The sequence below is a fragment of the Euphorbia lathyris genome, chromosome 3, assembly GCF_963576675.1.
Source record: "Euphorbia lathyris chromosome 3, ddEupLath1.1, whole genome shotgun sequence".
NCBI lineage: Eukaryota > Viridiplantae > Streptophyta > Magnoliopsida > Malpighiales > Euphorbiaceae > Euphorbia > Euphorbia lathyris.
In genome coordinates this window covers 25,592,258-25,608,716 of record NC_088912.1, presented here as the reverse complement: position 1 = coordinate 25,608,716, position 16,459 = coordinate 25,592,258, and the positions used below count along the sequence as shown (strand labels likewise).

At 35.9% G+C, this 16,459-nt stretch overlaps 1 protein-coding gene and 1 long non-coding RNA gene across 6 annotated transcripts; both read left to right on the top strand.

Annotated features, from left to right (window-relative positions):
* Positions 1 to 1,630: 1,630 nt before the first annotated feature.
* LOC136223919 (uncharacterized) lies at positions 1,631 to 5,058 on the top strand. 4 transcript variants are annotated; one of them, XM_066012091.1, is made up of 3 exons: positions 1,631 to 1,762; positions 2,300 to 2,444; positions 2,548 to 5,058. In XM_066012091.1, the coding sequence occupies exon 3, from the start codon at positions 2,825 to 2,827 to the stop codon at positions 4,718 to 4,720; it is 1,896 nt and encodes a 631-aa protein (XP_065868163.1). In that variant the 5' UTR covers positions 1,631 to 1,762; positions 2,300 to 2,444; positions 2,548 to 2,824; the 3' UTR covers positions 4,721 to 5,058. The 4 variants fall into 4 exon arrangements, with proteins under 4 accessions (XP_065868163.1, XP_065868165.1, XP_065868164.1 ...); XM_066012093.1 differs by having other exon boundaries at positions 2,509 to 5,058; XM_066012092.1 differs by having other exon boundaries at positions 2,300 to 2,449.
* A 1,664-nt stretch (positions 5,059 to 6,722) lies between these two features.
* Positions 6,723 to 14,549, top strand: LOC136223920 (uncharacterized). 2 transcript variants are annotated; one of them, XR_010686203.1, is made up of 4 exons: positions 6,723 to 8,424; positions 8,709 to 8,840; positions 9,770 to 9,886; positions 14,133 to 14,549. It is a non-coding gene; the product is annotated as an uncharacterized lncRNA (long non-coding RNA). The 2 variants fall into 2 exon arrangements; XR_010686202.1 differs by having other exon boundaries at positions 6,723 to 8,840; positions 14,133 to 14,548.
* Positions 14,550 to 16,459: the final 1,910 nt, after the last annotated feature.

Here is a 16,459-nt window from a genome sequence, read left to right as displayed (position 1 = left end):
ATATCACTTTAAGCAAGTTCAGAAAGTTAATGAAATATTTTGTAAATTTAGGAAGACAAGTCGATTTTTTAAAGCAAGTTCAAAAGCTTATATTAAGATAATAATAAAATTAGGTAGCCCTTGACTTTATCTCATTCTTCAAACATTTAAGGCACAATCATTTTAGGAAAAGGTATGAAAAAATCAATGAAAATCGGACAGGACCGGTCGAAGTGTCCGATCCGATTGAAACTGATTATTAGGAGGCTGGACAAACCAGATTGAACCATGTGAACCAGTCGGATCAACCCTGAATTAGTTCGGTTAACCATTCATCCATATTTAGTTAAAATAAATAAATATGTGGAAGAAGGGATTTGAACCTAGGCCATTAGTTATAACAATATACACCTTACCATTAAGCTAACTTTCAACCTACATTTTATAACAACACTATATACTTATATATTATACTAATACTAAAATTTTAAAACTTAAAATATTATTTAGTATTTATTTTTTATATATTTTAATAAATATTAGTATTAATTTTTTTATTGATTTTTACAATATAAACAAAGTTTACCTGGTATTTAAATTTTAAATATACATAAAATAAAATTTAAAACTTTTAATATATTTAATAATTTAAATTAAATTAAAAGATATATATTTATTTATCTATTACGTCATCCGGTCCGACCAATTCGAGCCATCCGATATGACCCGTGACCCATTTACAAATCCGATTTGATGTCCTGTCCGATTCTGATAACATTGGAAAAAACATGGATAAGATACAAAAATATCATTGATATTTAGAGTCGGAACAATTTTAGTCTTAATATTTAAAATAGTGTAATTTTACTCTTAATGTTGGCAGCTAAGAATAATTTTATCCCTAACGTTGACAAGTTGGGATTTTTGTTCTGCATCAATTGTATATCAGCTCGTTTAAAAAAATATATTTTATATTTTTTGTGATTTAATAATAAAATTAAAGATTAATATTTATTAATTCGCCGAAATATTTTGATTTTTTTTATCCAACTCGTACAATAGATAATATATTTTTATTTATTTGTAATTTTTTCACGTCTAATTATATATTTATGATCCGTTACCAACAAGTGATAAAACGACTGACATGTGAAGTGTAGATACCAAAATTCATAATCGAGAAGACAGTTTGATGAATTATTTTTCAAATTGATAACGTTAGGGGTAATACACAATTTTAAACGTTAGAGGTAAAATTGCTTTTGGTTGTAAATCTTATGAATATTTTTGCACTTTATAAAAAAAATTGTGATTTGATGTATTTGCAAACATTGAAATTTATTTTAAAAATTTGCAAGATGCCCTAATACTATTTTTTAACAAAACATGTCATTTGTAAATCACACACTAATAATATAAGAGAAGGAGATAGGTTAATTAAGTCCAGGGATGGGCTGGGCTTCTTCTTTTAATTTGCCCAGACCCAAACCGACGTCGTTTTTATATGGGGCGAATTAAAAAAATAAAAGAGATCAGGAGGTCCCTGATCTATTTTATGTTTTCAAATTTGCCCAAACCCGAACGACGTCGTTTTCTGTCTGGGCAAATTGAAAAATAAAAAGGGATCGATCCCAATCCCTTCTCTCTCACAGCTCTCTTCTATATGCCCACCTCCTCCCCCCATTTCTTTTAATTTTACTTCTCCCCCTCCTCTCCTCCTTCAATTTCCGGCCGCCCACCATCTCCTCCTTCAATTTCCGCCGCCGGCCACAACCGCAACAAAGTAAGTTCTCTTGTTTTTTTTTAAAATTAAAATTAGGTTTATCTTTTTTAGGGTTTTTAATTTGTGAAATTAATTTAGGGATATAAATTAAACTTGTTCATTTAGGTGAAGTTAATTAAAGGTTTTGATTGGGACCTAATTTAGGGGTTTTAAACTTATTAATTTAGCTAATTTGGGGATTTAATTTAGGGTTTTGATTTGGGGATTTATAGCTAATCTGTTGTCAAAAAATAGGTATATTTTCCACCCCTATAGTACATGTAACAAGTACTTTTTAGCATTTATTTATCAATACAATTAACATTTTGTATTGTTTGATTTTACTTTTTTCATATATGTAAGATTTTTTTTTTAATGTTGGGTTTAAATTAGCCCCCCCTATTCGGAAATCCTGCGTCCGCCACTGTAGATATCTAATTATAAAATTTTAATTTACATGTATATGTTTGCAAATATGACAAATATTATGGATTAGTTTTGTACTTTTTCCATCCATTTATTTACTGAAATTATTAGTATTTTTTGGAGTTTAAACAGTTAAAGAAAAGTTCTGGAATCGAAAGTAGGCGAGCGCAGGAGGAAGGAGTTGAGGATTCGAGACGGAACGATTCTCTGACCTGTTTTCGTTCTACATTCGAGAGTTACTTCTATCTGCCCCAAACAAAACCCTAATTTGTCTCGGGTAATGTAATGTTCTTTATCTGATTCTTCTCATCTATTCGATTTAATTCCGGGTTTTCTTGCAGAAAATCTCATTTCTTGTTGTTTTCTGGTCACGTCTGCAGTGAAATAGGGGTACCATCATTGAGTTTCTGTTGGAGCTTCATGCTTGATCATGTTCAAGATTATCTTATCTTATCATTAATTTCAAGATTATCTTATCTTATCATTAATTTCTCTTTTTGTTGAATCATCCGGATATATTCGTTCTTTTTTTATTCTCTGTAATTGAAGATTGAAGTATCAGTGCTATTAGGGTTTTGAATTGGGTTTAGGTAATTTTACTTTTTTGGGGCCGTCAGTTGGGTTTTTCTGGATAATGAATGCCTGAGACGAATGTAAATGGCGGTGGCGTTTATTTACAGCCTACAAAATTTATGGCCTTTATCAATTTTCAAGTATGATGATCTGAGGGCATCTGATCAGTTAGTTAGCAAACTATCTATACCTGAAAATACCAAGAGATTCGTGTATGCAGTTCGTGATCCCGAATCCCTATCAGTCATCTACATACTTTGTGTACAGAATTTGTCTGAGCGGTCTGCTATAGATGCTGAGTTCCTTATTAGGGAGATTCGACCTGAAGCCGTTGTGGTTCAGGTGTCTCCTGCTGCGGTGAGTGAAATTCAATCAGAAGAGAGGGAATTGGGAAGCAATGTTGGTGATCAATTTCCTACTTCGTCATTTGAAGTGCTTAGAAGATGTTTTACTGATAAGATCAATAAGGACAGATATGAAAATGTGGCTGGAAACTTGGTTTTGAAGGAAGTATTTGGGACTGGTTTCTATGGCCATATCATGGCTGCTAAGGGGGTGGCTAAGGAGGTTGGTTCATCCTTTTTGTTGCTTGAAACACCGGATGTTCTGACATCTTCTAGGGATAATTATTCTCCTGAAGTTGATTTGAGCAGCAAGTTTCATGGTTTTGTTAATAATTTGATTCCACATAATGTTGTTTCAGTTGTTTCGTCAAGTTCAAGGAAATTTTGTATCACAGATGATGATCAGTTGCGGATGGTGAAGGTTTTGTCTTCCTATATGGATGTAGCTTTGCAGAAGTTAGGTACTTCAAGTTCTGTATCAGAGGCAGGACCAAAAGATATTGACCCGGGAAGCCTTTATCAGGTTCCGTCCTTTGCCCAATCTTTTTTCCCATTGCTCTTGGATTTGCATAACATATTTGTTGATCTTCCTTCAATGGGAAGGGCTCTAGCTTCTTCACAGAAGATGCTTTATGATGTAAGTAGAGGGGAAAATGTGGATGCCCAACTTATTTCTGAAGTGTACACCTTCCGAGTTGCAGTTGAGGGGCTAAGAATTGCTCTTAACAATGCTGGCCGAATACCAATTCAAAGCACAAGGAAGCTTGACAAGGCTAAGACTCTGTTTTCAGAGCTTCCAGTTGAAGACAAATCAAGTGCACTCCTTGCTCACGCCCTTCAAAGTCAGACTAGGCAGTTCAAGACTGTAGTAGCTGTAGTAGATAGTAGTGGCTTAGCTGGTCTCAGGAAACATTGGGGCACTTCTATCCCTCCAGAAGTTGAGGAATTAGTTGGCCAGCTTGTCACTTATTACGAGATGGATGGGGATTCAAATCAAGCAGAAAAGAAGTTATTTTCTAAGAAGCCTATGATGGCAGTTGGAGCTGGAGCAACAGCAGTTTTAGGAGTTTCATCTCTATCTAAGGCAGTTCCCACATCATCATTATTCAAGGTTTTAACATTTAAGTTGCCTTCTGCTGTTAATTTTGTGCTAAGCCAAACCCATAGAGCAGTTGCTATATCTCTAAGCAAGACGCTTGCTTCATCAAAAGTGATGGCCCCAGGATTGGCAAAGTCTGGGATCAATACTACATCTATCCTGAAAGCAACTGCTTCTGCTGAGAAAATCCGAGCAGTGGTGCACAGCGTTATAGCCTCTGCTGAGAAGACGAGTCTCTCAGCTATGAGAACAGCATTCTACGAGATAATGAGAAAACGGAAGGTACAACCTGTGGGTTTCCTACCATGGGCAACATTTGGCTGCAGTGTTGCCACTTGCTCAGGGTTACTTATGCATGGGGAGGGAATTGAATGTGTAGTTGAATCTGCTCCTGCAGCCACATCGATTGCTAGTTTGGGTCGTGGAATTCAAAATTTGCATCGGGCATCTCAGAACATGGAACAGACAGATGGCACAAGAGTACAAAAAGCCATAGAATCACTCATGTACAGGTTGAGGAAAATAAAGATGCAATAGGGTATGACTTTTCTCTTCTTTAGATACTAGTTTATGCTTTTCAGCATGATTTCCCCTGAATATGAAGTATACTTGTGTAGATAAAGAAGAGTTAAGGGGTTATTTGTATAATCATATAATGATTATATTGTGATTCTTTTTCTGAAGTTGCAACTGCTTTATACGATCAAGTGAACTAATAACAGTTCCTTTCTTTGTGCAACTTCTGCTAATAACAGTTTTTCGCCTTTTGTGGGACATCTTTGGGACATGAATTCATTTTAAATGAGTTGAGAGTTCCTTTCTCTGTGTCTTGTTTTGTCTCAAAAGATTTTATGCTCGAGATGGTTTTTTTGTCTGGTGTGAAACTCCTTCAAGTTTGATTATTTATAGATTGAGTAATAACTATGGAAAGTGGTGAATGCTTCAAACTTTATATTCAAATTTAATCAGACTAATGGATTATTATGCAATGTTGGGTTATGCACTGTTGTTAGTAGCAATGGATTGTTTTTAGGCAAAAAAGTATCATTTTTTGGTTTATTAAGCCATTGATCTTTTATTTATTTGGATACACCAAGTCCTTGTCTCTGATCATTTATTTTTAGTCCCATTAAGCCCTTGCTTACCAAATTAGTAAGTTGTGAACATCTAATTCTGTTAAAAATACGTTATTAATTTCATATGTATTTGAAATTATAAAAATATATGTTTTTTACAGTTTGAATTAAAGATTTTACATGTTTCCTATAACTACATTACACATCCAAAACTGCTTTTAAACAGTGAAAAAAGTACGAATTTCAAATGCAAGTCCAATGAATAACGCTTTATTAATCGAGTTTTATGTCCAAATTTTTTTTTTTTTTTTGGTTATCAAGGATTAAAGAGAGGTGTAGGCTATGGTTACTTTGTTGAAAAACAAAGTAAGAGTTACATTGTCTAACTAACAGTACAATATAATTAGAGTTAATCTCAACCATTCAATTCTTTAAACGTTTATACAAATTATTTTAACTGGTTACCTTTTCTTCCGTCTTTCATATTTCTCATCCCTTTTCCACACGACGCCTCTTCTTCTCCAACTCAACTTCTCTTTCTTTCTCGACTCTACACGTTCATCTCGACATTCAATTCCACTGCTAAACGCCTCCATCTTCTACGTTCGACTTCGATGCTAAGATTCCAGTCATTACGGAGTTTCAGAAATCCATCTTCATCTTCCATTAATTCTTTGAGCCGAAGCTTTAACCCTTCCTAGGAAGAAATTTGTCAGGAACAAGGAGTGTTGAGCAATCATACCACAGTGACCGAGGTGTGAAGCTCCGCCAGAAAAAGTCCCCTCCGAGTCATCATGTACTCGAAAAAAAATTCTGAGGTGAGCCATCTTAACAATTGATTTAAAACATAGGGGCTTCATGTCATGGTCTTCTTCCTGTTCTAATTGTACCTCGTCTTTTGCTTCTGCTGCTTCTTCTTCTACACATCCAACTTTTCCTGAGCAGAGCAATAGTATGAGCTATTGGCATGTCTGTACTAGCAATGAGGAAGACGAAGCCCTGCCTTCTCTACTGAAGATGCAAACCTCGTTGATTGTTGAGGAAGATGAAGCCATGCCTTCTCCACCGATTGTTGAAGCAGTTAAGGTTAGCTTTTACTTTGTCAATTTCTCTTTATGACTTAAATTCATCGATTTTTGGATGCTTATTCATGGCTTCATAAAGGAGGTAGTTTAGTTTTTGCTCATCTTTCACCATTTGTTGTTTTTGCAAAGGAGATTCACATTTTCTTAATTACATTTGCTATTTGGATAAGTATGTAACAAAGTAAGGATTGATTATTTAAATTTTCTTTTGAGTTTTTTCACTGTGACAAAGTTTCAAGCTTTTCTAGTCCAAATGCATTTAATTACTGATAGTTTTGAGTTTCTGTTTGATAATTACCAGGAAAAGGCTTGATCCTCTTGAGGCTTATGTGCCTGCTGTCATATTGGACGTATTGCAAATTAAGGACTTGGGTAATTTTCCGCTTTCTCTCTTGATAAGTTATAAAAGGAAGTTGTGTGTGCATAATAACAAACTCACTAATGTCTGCAGTATCTTTGCAAGTTGTTAGGAATATAAGTTTGATTGAGCCTTCTAAGAATGAACATTTGATATGATACCTTCTGTAGAAAATCGTTGGAGGTGGAGGACCCTCACTTTGCTAGTTGTGTGGTACTGTTGGATCTCTTTGCATAAATATTATAGTAGTAAAATTCTTCATTGAGTATCATATTTATAGAATTATTTTTGTTTTTGGTTGGTAGATATGATGTTTTATAGCTAGTTGATCTTGTTTCCCTTTACAACAATACGGTGTTAATCTTTTCAATTCAGCGAGTAGAGTGTATTAACTATATAGTCAATGTGGTACTATGTTTCAATTCACCACAAGAGAATCAAGGAAGTTCATTTTCACTTAAGCTTTGAATTTTTGGCTGGAATGCTACTCCAGTAGTTATAGTAATCAAAGTCATATTTATCTTCGTCTTTATAGCTATTAGGCATTTTTCGGTCGTCCTTCCATGCATCTATTTTTCAATCAATTAGGAACTTGATGACATATTTCAAGCAATGTTATCTATTGCCATAAATTTTGTTGTTGTCAAAATTCTGACACTTCTGTTTTCTAGTTATGCTAAATGACGATGCCATTGTGGAGACTTAACTGATATAACTAGCTGAAAAGACCTCCAGGCTCTTTCAGTCTCAATAGCGAGAGCTTGTAAACAACTATTCCAAAGGGTTTTTCGGTTTAGTTTTGAACCGATGCACACCCCTAGTGTTATTGCCTAGCTCAGTTGGGTATTTCAAATAGTGTAAATTAGTATTACATGTCTGCTATGGTACATACTCTATATTGTGCAATTTTGAAGTCTTTTCTGTGCTTAAAAGTTTAGTAAATTTCAAAATTAAGCACCGTAGTTATTGTTGATCCTAAGGCTTATTTGGAATTAATGGACTCTAATGTTCATTTTCACTTATAATCAGCCTATATGCCATCTGTATAATTTGCTAATTGTTGCAATTCTTACATTTTATGATGCATAGGTGCAATGTGTTTATAATTCTCATATTCTTACATACCTCATAGAAAAATATAGCAGGAGTTTCATTCACTTTCTAGAGCATGTAGTCTAGTTTCCAGCTGGTTCACGTCTGATGTGTGCATCATATAGTCACTTGCACTACAAAAAAAGTATTCTTTCCCCAACATTTTAGTAGCAGCACTTTATTTAAATGTAGCTACAAAATACTCTATTTTAATGTGATAATTGTTTTGGGCTAAATGTGTATGAAGCCCAACCCAAAATAATCTCTAACCTAATAGTCCAGTTCCATGCGATCGCTACCTCACCACCTCACCCGTCTTCTTCCTCTTTCTGCCGACAAACCTTCGTCCCTCTTCTCTCAAACCTTCATCGTTCTCTTCTCCAAAACCTTCATCATCTTCGACAGACGAGTTTTTATCTTATCGTTTCTCTTAACTATAACGGCTCTTTGCCTCGCCGTCCACAGAGAGTTTAGGAAACTGCGAAAATGGCGACATCGCTGATGCAATCTGATCTTCAAAATGCTCTTTAAGGAGGCTCCAGAAATTTCTACTTTAGATTTCAAACTTTGGTTTACAGCAATTTGCAATTTGGATAAGATATTTGCAGTTTGGATTGCTAAAGGTTCCAGGTTTGGGTCTCTCCATTTTATCTTTTTTGTTTTCGTTTTTCTTTGTTTCACGCCTCTTCATTCTCAGCTATGTTATAGTTCCTATGCTTGAGGTTTCTAGACATGCATATATCTCTAATTTAACTTTTATGGACAAATTATCAATCTAACCTCAAAAGCCTTGATTGGTTCCATATCTCCTTTTATTGGAAATCTCAGCTTCCTCAGAGACATTATTGTGTACTATAAAATGATCTATGTGATGTTGAAATGTTTTTGAATTTTGAATTTAATGTTTTCTTCAGAGTGAAGAAGGTATGCATATAGCTGTGACTCTGTGAGTAGAAGGTATGCCTAGCCATTCAATTTCTCGCACAACTTTCTGCAGTAACGAATATCAGGCTTTGTTTAGCCGTATTGCTCCTGTTTGTGACAATGTGAGCTCAATTTTCCTTTTAGTTAAATTAATTTCAAATTGTTTGTGACCTTTCTTTTTGTTCATTGTTGAAAATTCTGGACCGAGTAAGATGTATGGTTGCTCACTTGTGCCATTTACTTAAGATGTATGGCTGCCCTTTATTTTAAATTTATAAAGGGTGCAAAACTATGAAGTTGAACCACCTTTATTTTACTGGTGATTTGTTTTTATCCTGTGGTGGGGATTGAGAAGGAAATCCACATTTTTCTTAGTGGCATGAATGCGTATGTGAAGCATACTTTTCTAAGTTTCAATAAGGGTGCTTCGTCCGTTAGGAATGAAGTAGACCTGACTCTGGAACCATTTTATGTTTTTGAAGGAGGTAAACAGCTATTGATATTCTCACCTAGTGTTTTAACAACAATGTTCACATTTCAACTAGGTTACTTTACTAGTCAACGGGTTGGGTTGGATAAAACCCAAATCCTATATCCCTACCCGTTATCCAAATACATGAGTTCTTTAAAGTTAGTTATATTGGATCACTCCAAAGAAAATATTGCCTAAACCATGTTATTTTAGCATGCATTTGGCCTTCATTAGTTAATATGTTTGTGGAGAATGAATTATGATGGCAACAACTAAAAAGCTTTTTTCAACAAATGCATTTAAAGTTCTTCATTTTAAATTTGACTTCTGCATTTGCATAAGTTTGACCGCTTAACTCTCGAGGGGCAAGTGTTTTGCTGGGGTTGGAACACTAGATTGATAGAATACAGTGGAAGCTTGGAAGTCCAAACATCACATTTGTATGCAGAAAGACTAGTCTTTTCTAATTTGCTAATTCATTCTTAGAAATATATTCAAATTTGGGTTATTTTTACTTTTGTTTCCATTGATGTTTCCTTCAGTTCGATTGCTAATAAATTCACTTTTCTCATGGTGCAGGATCCGTCGCTGTTAGCGTTTGTTTGGGTTGAGCATCTTGAAAAGAAAAAAGTCAGTAACACCGTAGGAATTAGCAGACACTACAAAAGAAATGGGCTTTGGCAGCCCTTTGCTCAGGTAGGCTTCCATCTTCTCTGTTTTACATGCCTTACTTTATTTATATATATCTGTATGTATAAGCATTAGCTTATATTACCGATACTAGCACAATTTCAGCTCTCAAAATTTTAATTGATTCGTTTGTTCAATTAATGGGATGTTCGTTATCGTTGGCAGTTGCGAGACCAAACTTTATGACTGATTTTCATCATTTCCTTGAGAAATGAATTTTAGACTTAAGAGGATTTGGTATTTCAAAGGTGACTTTTAAATTACGTTTTATCCTTCTCATACATATATGAGACTATCATGTTACAAGTACTCCAATTAGAGATTTTTTTCCCTTCAAGATCTGCTTCTGATTTTTTTTTTCATGAGCTGGGCATACAAGTGGCCTGTGAGGGTCACTTGGTGGCCTTTACAGCCGGTCCCAAGCCCGGACAAAGGAGGAGGGTTGCGGTAGGTTTGTGGCGGCCAGCGTAAAACTTAGCCACATCTTATGACATGAACCATAATATAAATACCGTTGGGGCGTTCCCTACTCAGCGACGCGCTGCACTTCCTAGACCCGGGTGTAGTGATAAATGTGCAAGGGTTGCTAGGTCGTCGCCCCGAAGCGGCGCGCCACCCCAGGACCCGGGGGTGGTGTCAAATATGCAAGGGTTGCGGGTAAATAAGCTAGTCCACGGTAATGGTAGGGGTAGGGGTAGGGGTAAGGGTAGTAGGTTACGCTTTGGGACATGGAACATAGGTTCTTTGACAGGAAGATTAGCTGAAATTGTAGATGTTATGAAGAGGAGGAGAATAAATATATTATGCCTACAAGAAACCAAGTGGGTTGGAGCCAAGGCTAGAGAGATAGCTCCTTGGGGTTATAAGCTTTGGTACTCAGGAAAGGATAAGGGTAGAAATGGAGTAGGTATTCTTATTGATAGGGAGTATATTGATGAGGTAGTAGCGGTGTCTAGGAAGAGCGATAGAATTATGAGTGTTAAACTAGTGATAGGGGATGAGGTTGTGAATGTCATTAGTGCATATGCGCCACAAATAGGATTAGATGTGTCTATAAGACAAGCTTTTTGGGATGACTTAGAGGAAGTGGTGCAACAGGTTCCTAGGGATGAAAAAATGGTACTAGGGGGTGATCTCAATGGACACGTGGGTTCTAGGCGAGATGGGTTTGAGAGTGTTCATGGAGGGTATGGCTTTGGAGATAAGAATGAAGCAGGAAATGATATTTTGGAATTCGCATCAGCCTATGACTTGAGTATCATGAACACATGGTTTATGAAGAGAACATCCCACTTAGTGACTTATCGGAGTGGCGGTAATGCGAGCCAAATTGACTTCTTCTTAGTAAGGAGTGCTTGGAGAAAGAGTTATATTGATTGTAAGGTGATCCCTGGTGAGAGTACGACAACCCAACATAGAGTGGTGGTGCTAGATTTTCGAAGTAGGAAATGTATAAGAAAACAAACACCTCAAGTAGAGACTAAGATTAAGTGGTGGAAATTGCAAGGGGAGAATCAACAAAAATTTGTGGATGAGATGACCAAAAAAGATATTTGGACTTGCAATATGGATTCAGATATAGATTCGATATGGAATAAGATGGAGCATAGTATAAGGGAAGTAGCGAAGGAAGTTCTAGGGGAATCTAAAGGTAGCATGCCACCGGGTAAGGACACATCTTGGTGGACAGAAGAAGTACGACAAGCAGTAAAGAGTAAGAGAGAATCCTATAAACTATTGGGGAAATGTAGGAGTGACGAGAACTACGAAAAATACAAAGAGGCTAAAAGGGAAGTAAAGAAGGTCATACGAGATGCTAGAGCAAAGGTGAATCGGGATCTGTATACAAGATTGGATACGAAAGAAGGGGAAAGAGACATATATAGAATTGCTCGGATGAGAGATAGGAAGACGCGAGATCTCGGAAAAGTTAAATGTGTGAAGGATGTGGACCAGAAAGTCCTAGTTGGAGATAAGGATATCAAGGAACGATGGAGGTCCTATTTTGATGACTTATTTAATGGAGATCGCCAACAAGATGTTGGAGATATAAGTATCCAGCACGATATGATAAATCATGAATGCCTGCGGAGAATTCAAAAGGGTGAAGTCAAAATGACATTAAGTAAGATGAAGTTGAAGAAAGCAGTAGGACCTGATGGCATCCCTATTGAGATTTGGAGATGTTTGGGAGAAAGAGGAATCGAATGGTTGACGACGTTCTTCAACAAAATTTGGAGAAACAATAAGATGCCATCAGAATGGAGGAAAAGTACCTTAATCCCTTTGTATAAGAACAAAGGCGATGTCCAAGATTGTGCCAACTATCGGGGAATCAAATTAATGAGTCATACTATGAAACTTTGGGAGCGAGTGATTGAACAAAGGCTAAGGAGGACGGTGAAGATCTCGGAAAACCAGTTTGGCTTTATGCCGGGAAGATCAACTATGGAAGCCATCCATCTAATGAGACAATTAATGGAGCACTATCGAAGTAAGAAGAAAGACTTGCATATGGTTTTCATTGACTTGGAGAAAGCATATGATAAGGTACCAAGGGAAGTACTTTGGTGGGCCTTGACAAGGAAAGGCATTTCGCGGAAATATATTGACATCATAAAGGACATGTATGAGGGAGTATGCACGAGTGTACGTACTAGTGTTGGGAAGACTGAAGAGTTTCCTATTACGATTGGAGTGCATCAAGGTTCCGCACTAAGCCCATTTCTTTTTGCCATCGTTATGGATGAACTAACAAGTTCACTTCAAGATGGTATACCATGGTGCATGCTGTTTGCAGATGATATTGTGTTGGTTGATGAGACGAAAGAAGGAGTGGAGATGAAGTTGGAACTATGGAGGCAAACTCTAGAATCTAGAGGCTTTAAGTTGAGTCGAAGTAAGACAGAATATTTGGAGTGTAAGTTTAGCGGCCGTAGGAGTAGGGAGGCAGGGACAATCACCCTAGATGGGAGAGTTGTTCAGGCCTCGGATTGCTTCCGGTATTTAGGATCTATTATCCACACGGATGGAGAAGTAGATGGAGATGTTGCTCATAGGATTAAAGCTGGTTGGTCGAAGTGGAAGAGTGCTACGGGTTTCCTTTGTGATCCCGGCATGCCTAATAGATTGAAGGGAAAATTCTACCGGACGGCAATTAGACCAGCATTGTTATATGGTACGGAGTGTTGGGCAGTGAAACACTGCCACATCCATAAGATGTCGGTGGCGGAGATGCGTATGTTGAGATGGATGTGTGGTCACACGAGAAAGGACCGGGTGCGTAATGAAATAATTAGGACAAAAGTAGGGGTCACATCTATTGAGAATAAAATGAGAGAAAACCGACTAAGGTGGTTTGGCCATGTGAGACGTAAAGCGCTTGATGCGCCGGTTAGGAGAACCGAAGAGTGGCAAAGGGATGTAGTGGTGAGGGGTAGGGGAAGACCTAAGCAAACTTGGAGGAGGGTGATCGAGAGTGATATGAGTTTATTGGGAATTGAGGAAAATATGGTAGTGGATAGGACGGAGTGGAGGGAGCGAATCTGTGTCGCTGACACGACTTGATTTTCACGGTTTTATATGATGGTTCATGTTAGCCGACCCCGAATCATTTCGGGACTAAGGCTTTGTTGTTGTTGTTGTTGTTGAGCTGGGCATACAAGTGTATCCTTCCCCATGGTATGGTACTAACAAGTATGAGGTGCATCCTTGATTTCTCAATTGCTTTAACTAAATTCGAGGTCACGGTTATTATGAAGAGGTTGTGGTCCCAATAATTGAAAATACTGCCAATGAAAGGGAACTCGAAATTATCAAGGAGTTAAATTAACTCCCAAATTTTCCTCTTGTTTCTATTAATTCACAAGTCTGTTGGAAATTTAGCTTGTATTGTTGTTGCTGTGATACTTTGTGCCTTTACAAATCATTTGACGTTCTTTATTTTTGAAACAAGCAAAGTTCTTTGACATGTGTCTTTATTTTACAGCTTCATATCAATGTGTTAAGCTAAGCTATGTTAAAAGAAACAGTACTTTTTTTTTTTTTATGGTTATTTAATTCCTTGAGGATGATATATTGAATTATTAATATAGAAAAACACACCTTTACCAATTAAAGGTTCATTTGAGTGATAAAGTCGTATAAGCTAGATATCTAACTTTGTGAAGATTGTGTATCAGAATGGTTAGTTAATAATATTCTTTTATTTTTGTTGTTAGTATCATTTTGCTGAGTGACATTCTGATTTCAGGTTTGAAAGAGAGAGAACGTGCTCGTTGTGCAGGGTGTTGGTGAAACCTGCAGATCTGAGATCATTTGGCTATGGATCAACCACTTTATTCTTCCAGATATTTTAAATTCTTCTACTGTAAAAATTTAAAGGAATTCTAAGACAGACCCGGACCCAGACAGATGGACGGACACTTGGTGAGATGTGCTGCACAGGTAAAATGTGAGTTAACCAAGGAAATGAAACCAGTACAGTACAATACAAATAGATGATGAATAGGTATAGGTTGTATTCCTTTTACGAAGAGAAAAACGTTCAGTGTATCTCTTAAGAGAAAAAGGTCTTTGTACTTTCTAAATAGATTGTTGATTGTACTGAGTTTTTGAATGTAAATATATGTTTGCTACCAATAACAATATATTAAAATCTAAAAAAAAATCAATTTTTTTTTATCATTATTGACAAAGAATTCAGTTTTGAATGAGATGACCTTAAAAAGTTAGTAATGCGGCTCATTGTTTCCGTTTAAGGCAATTACTTTAAAAGAAAATATTTGTCGAAAAGTATGAAGCGGATTACTGACGGTTTATCGATAATATTTGTCCGTGAAGATTTTCTTGAAGCGTTTAAAAATCATTACTAGAGGCGGTTTAACCGCACGTAAGAAAACGTCCCTAAGAAAAACCTGACACCGGCGCCTGAGAAAAACCGTCTTAATGTAGCAACAGAGGCAATTACAACACTTTTGTGACAGTTATGAAAACCGTAGTAAAAAAATAGAGACAGCTAAACCCGTCCAGTGAAATAAAACCGTCGGTAAAAACCTTTTTTTTTTTTTTTTTTTGTAGTGTTGGATTTTCTGGTATCATTTCTACAGCTCCTTTATCAACTTCCACTGGTATTTGTTTATTGACCTTTAATACTCATGGTGTACAAATAAAAATTTCACTGTTAAACACCTTTGCAAATAACTCTACTAGTTTCTTAAATATTAATACCCGAACCTATTTCCAATTTAAATGATTTGGTGTGTTTTGCAACCAGTGGCGAATCCAGAATTTGAGGGAGAGGAGGCAAAATTCTACGTAAATTTTTTTTGATAAAAAATGCAAAATTGTTCAATGTTTTATGACAAAAAATATAAAATTGTTCAATTTTGTGTGACGAAAAATGCAAAATCGTTCAATTATCATGCATTATTTTCATGATTTGTTTGATAAAAAACATAAATTTTAATTTTTCCGACTCGTAATCATCTATTTCCGGGATTCTCGGATTGTTACGCATCAAATATCCCTAACGTTTTGGGTCAGGAGCAATTTTACCCCTAACATCTAAAATTGTGCAATTTTACCCTAATGTTTGTAGCCAAGAACAATTCTAAAAAAGGATATAATGTTTTTTTGTAATTTAATAATAAAATTGGAGATTAATATTTATAAATTCGGTGAATTTTTTGAATTTTTTTTTTCTAATTCGTATAAAAGGCAGTATATTTTTAATATTTTTTTTTATTTTTTTCACATCCCAACATATGTTTGTGATTTGTTACTGATAAAATAACGCATGGTCTCAAGTATAAATGACAAGATTCATGACCGAGAAGATAGTTTGATGAATTATTTCTCAAATTGACCCAATTTATCAATATTAGGGGTAAAACTGCTCTTGGCTTCCAACATTAGGGATAAAATTGTACCATTTTAGATGTTAGGGTAAAATTGCCCCTGACCCAAAACATTACCAGATTCATGACCGAGAAGATAGTTTGATGAATTATTTCTCAAATTGACCCAATTTATCAACATTAAGGGTAAAACTGCTCTTGACTTCCAACATTAGGAATAAAATTGTACCATTTTAGATGTTAGGGGTAAAATTACTCCTGACCCAAAACATTAGGGGTATTTTTGCAACTTAAACCTTTATTTATTTTTTATTTTTTATATATTGTGTTGATTCTTTGCTTGTTTGCTTAGACTCTCATGTTTAGACAACTTATTGAATTATGGTTGTTTTAATCAATTACTTAATTTAACAGAAACGTGTCATATATTAATTTGTCCATGCTTCTTTCATTATCGAGAAAATAATTGAAGTTCGGATTTTGGGAAAGCGAACTTCATTTTCTGTATTTGCATATTTCACCGTGACCGCCTTAGTGATCAATGGCTACTTGATTGATTTTTTTTTTCTCCAAGGAAGTGAATCATTTTCTCCTCTGTAGTATGCATCCTTACTGGTGGCAATTCATTAGATTTTGACATATATTTTTTCCCGCGAGATTTGGACATAATTGAGTTGTGTTGTTTTGTAGTAATGTGAATTGACATGATTGAATCTATGTA